The sequence below is a fragment of the Austrofundulus limnaeus genome, unplaced genomic scaffold, assembly GCF_001266775.1.
Source record: "Austrofundulus limnaeus strain Quisiro unplaced genomic scaffold, Austrofundulus_limnaeus-1.0 Scaffold1473, whole genome shotgun sequence".
NCBI lineage: Eukaryota > Metazoa > Chordata > Actinopteri > Cyprinodontiformes > Rivulidae > Austrofundulus > Austrofundulus limnaeus.
In genome coordinates this window covers 1-2538 of record NW_013953875.1, presented here as the reverse complement: position 1 = coordinate 2538, position 2538 = coordinate 1, and the positions used below count along the sequence as shown (strand labels likewise).

At 38.6% G+C, this 2538-nt stretch overlaps 1 protein-coding gene across 1 annotated transcript in view; it reads left to right on the top strand.

Annotated features, from left to right (window-relative positions):
* The window catches only part of LOC106535503 (rho GTPase-activating protein 29), a gene marked incomplete at its 3' end in the record, with an annotated part of 21628 nt that extends 20150 nt beyond the window's left edge, over positions 1 to 1478 (top strand). The window contains 3 exon segments of the mRNA XM_014032517.1: positions 736 to 882; positions 1222 to 1286; positions 1368 to 1478. Coding sequence (XP_013887971.1) covers positions 736 to 882; positions 1222 to 1286; positions 1368 to 1478 — 323 coding nt within the window.
* Between the last annotated feature and the right edge of the window lie 1060 nt (positions 1479 to 2538).

The window sequence follows — 2538 nt, the reverse complement described above, 5'->3', positions numbered from 1 at the left end:
ATTTAGAACAAACATAACCTAACAGAAAAAGATGAAAAAATAGCATTTATGTTTTACTCTATCAACAACTTTTCATTTATTATATCTTAGAGGTTTGATCACAATCCAGAAAACCACGTAAAAAATAAAGCCCTCACTAAAAAATACAATTATTTGACTTTAAAWTAGAAATATTATACAGAAAAAAATAATTAAAGTTGATTTTCTGTTAACCTATCCACCAAAATCAAAGATTACTTAATTTTCCCAGCTTGAGAACAACGCAATAAGTGACAAAAATAGAAACCATGAAACTATTTAATAGTTAAAGTTTGACCTTTGGGGCCAGATAAAATGTTAACGAGAGCAAGATTTGAGTTTGACACGTTCTCTGATACACGCCAGCAAATACTCTGACTATTTTAAGAGTTAGAGWGGGGAAAAATATACAGTATATATATTTTCAAAGCACGACTTAGCAGACATATTGTTATCAACATTAAACCCTGAAGAGTGTAAATAATGGTTGACGTTAGATTTGTGTATAAATAAACAGGATGCTAATCGTGTTAGATTTTCTGTGGTATTTTCCCAGCTAAGTTAGCGTCTATGCTAATTGTACAGCAGCCTGTGATTATTTGGGTTTTTAGACATTCATGAAAATTTGTAAAACATTTAAGTGAAAATCATGAATAATCATGATTTAATCGATTCAATGGACGGTGGTGTCTTACGTCGCTTTCGTGGTTACCGCAGGGCCTTCTTCTCCAGTCCGGGCCGAAGACGTGGACCGGACGCTGCAGCGGCAGGACAGCGGCGTGGAGTCGGTGCTGCTCTACGCCAAGTCGTGGTCCAAGTACACCAAGGAGCTGCTGGCGTGGGTGGAGAAGAGGCTGAGTGTGGGTGAGTCTCCCTCAATCCCAGCATGCTTTGAGGAGGAAAACAGGATCATTTTTGTCCCTGAAAGGTCATTTCCCTATTATGTTTGTGCACAGTCTGTGTGACACAGTTACAGGAAAATATTTGTTAAAAACTGACATAAATCTGCAGACAAGAGCCTTAAAATGCTGAAACTCTCTCTGAATGTTGGATTAACTGCAGGTTTGTTTGAGCTGAAACAAAAAGGTTTATCTGAGCTGAAGGTCCAGTTTGTTTTATTAGTTAATGAATGGTTTCAGTTTAACACAGATCTCTCACCTGAACAAACTGAACAGACTGTATTTTTATGTTCCTCGTCCGCAGATATCGAGAGCGCAAAGAGCTATGCCAAGATGGCCGAAACTGCCAAGGCGCTGGCGAGCCAGCAGGTGAGCAGGTGTTCATTTTCACTCTTCTTCTTGTTTTGTTCCCTGAAACTTAACGAGCCGATTTTCTCCGTCTCGTTCAAGGAGTTCATGCCGTTCCGTGAGATCTACACGACGGCTTTCAAACACGACCTGGAGTTCAGTCAGCTGGTCCTTCAGACTGCCYTGATCCTGCAGAGCAACAAGTTTGTTCAGGTGATTAAGCAGAAGGAGCGGTCCCTTTCTAAAGCTTTGTCCTTCAGACGTCCTGCTCTTCAGCAGGTGTTCTGAGGCTACAGCAGCTTTTTAGATGAAGTGCAGTGCACAAGATTTAAACCAATTCCTACTTTTGTCTTCCTTTGCTTTCATAAAAGGGGACATTAAAATGAAGTGACTGAAATGTTTGKGTTTAGCAGTCGAAGTTTTATTTACATTGTAAAATGCCTCACAAATATGTGCCACATAAAAGCTAATTATTTGCCTCAGGGCTGGGCTTGAAGGCATGCCACAGTCTTTAAAGGTCAAATGTTTCAGTCATGGCTTGTTTACCAGATAAACTACATTCATCTCTTTTCAAAGTAACATTGTTAGCATTGTTAGCGTTAGCATCTGAAGASCATGTGTGCAGCTGCTGAGCTGCACGTTAACATCACTTCATCATCAAACTCTTTTATTTTGTTCTGGATCAGAACAGAACTGGGCTAAAATAAACCCTGAACAACACGTGAYCTGTCAGAGTCAAAGTTTAGTGATACTGTTTCTCTTCATTGTTACTATCGTTGTAACGTACGTTTTCTGGCACACATCTTCTATAACGTTTGAGTTATTTCAACAATTCATTCATCAAAACATTCAGCTCCTTCAGGACATTCTGACTTTGACTGTTGGWATTTCAGCAACTTATTATTGTTTCAGCTCTTTAGGTTGTTTTGATCACTTCTTTCTTGTTGGAAATGAACAGAGCTGTTTTCAACWTCAKTAAAACCTTCAAAATGTTTATAAATATTTGTTTTGTTCTGGTTCAGCCTTTTAATCTCCTTTSTGCTAATTTTAGCCTTGTTTTCTGCTATTTCAGCTGTGACTCTGCTCCTTTCTGCTATTCTCTGGCAATTTTTTGTGTGATTCTTTCAACTTCTCTCTACTAATAATTTCATGCTTCTTGCTGCTAATTTCAGCTGTTTTCTGCAATTTTGGCTACTGTTTAGCTGTTTTTTTTCACTAGCCTTTTCATGCTAAAATCCCATTTTGATGGTTTTTGCAGCTCCTTTCTGCTCAT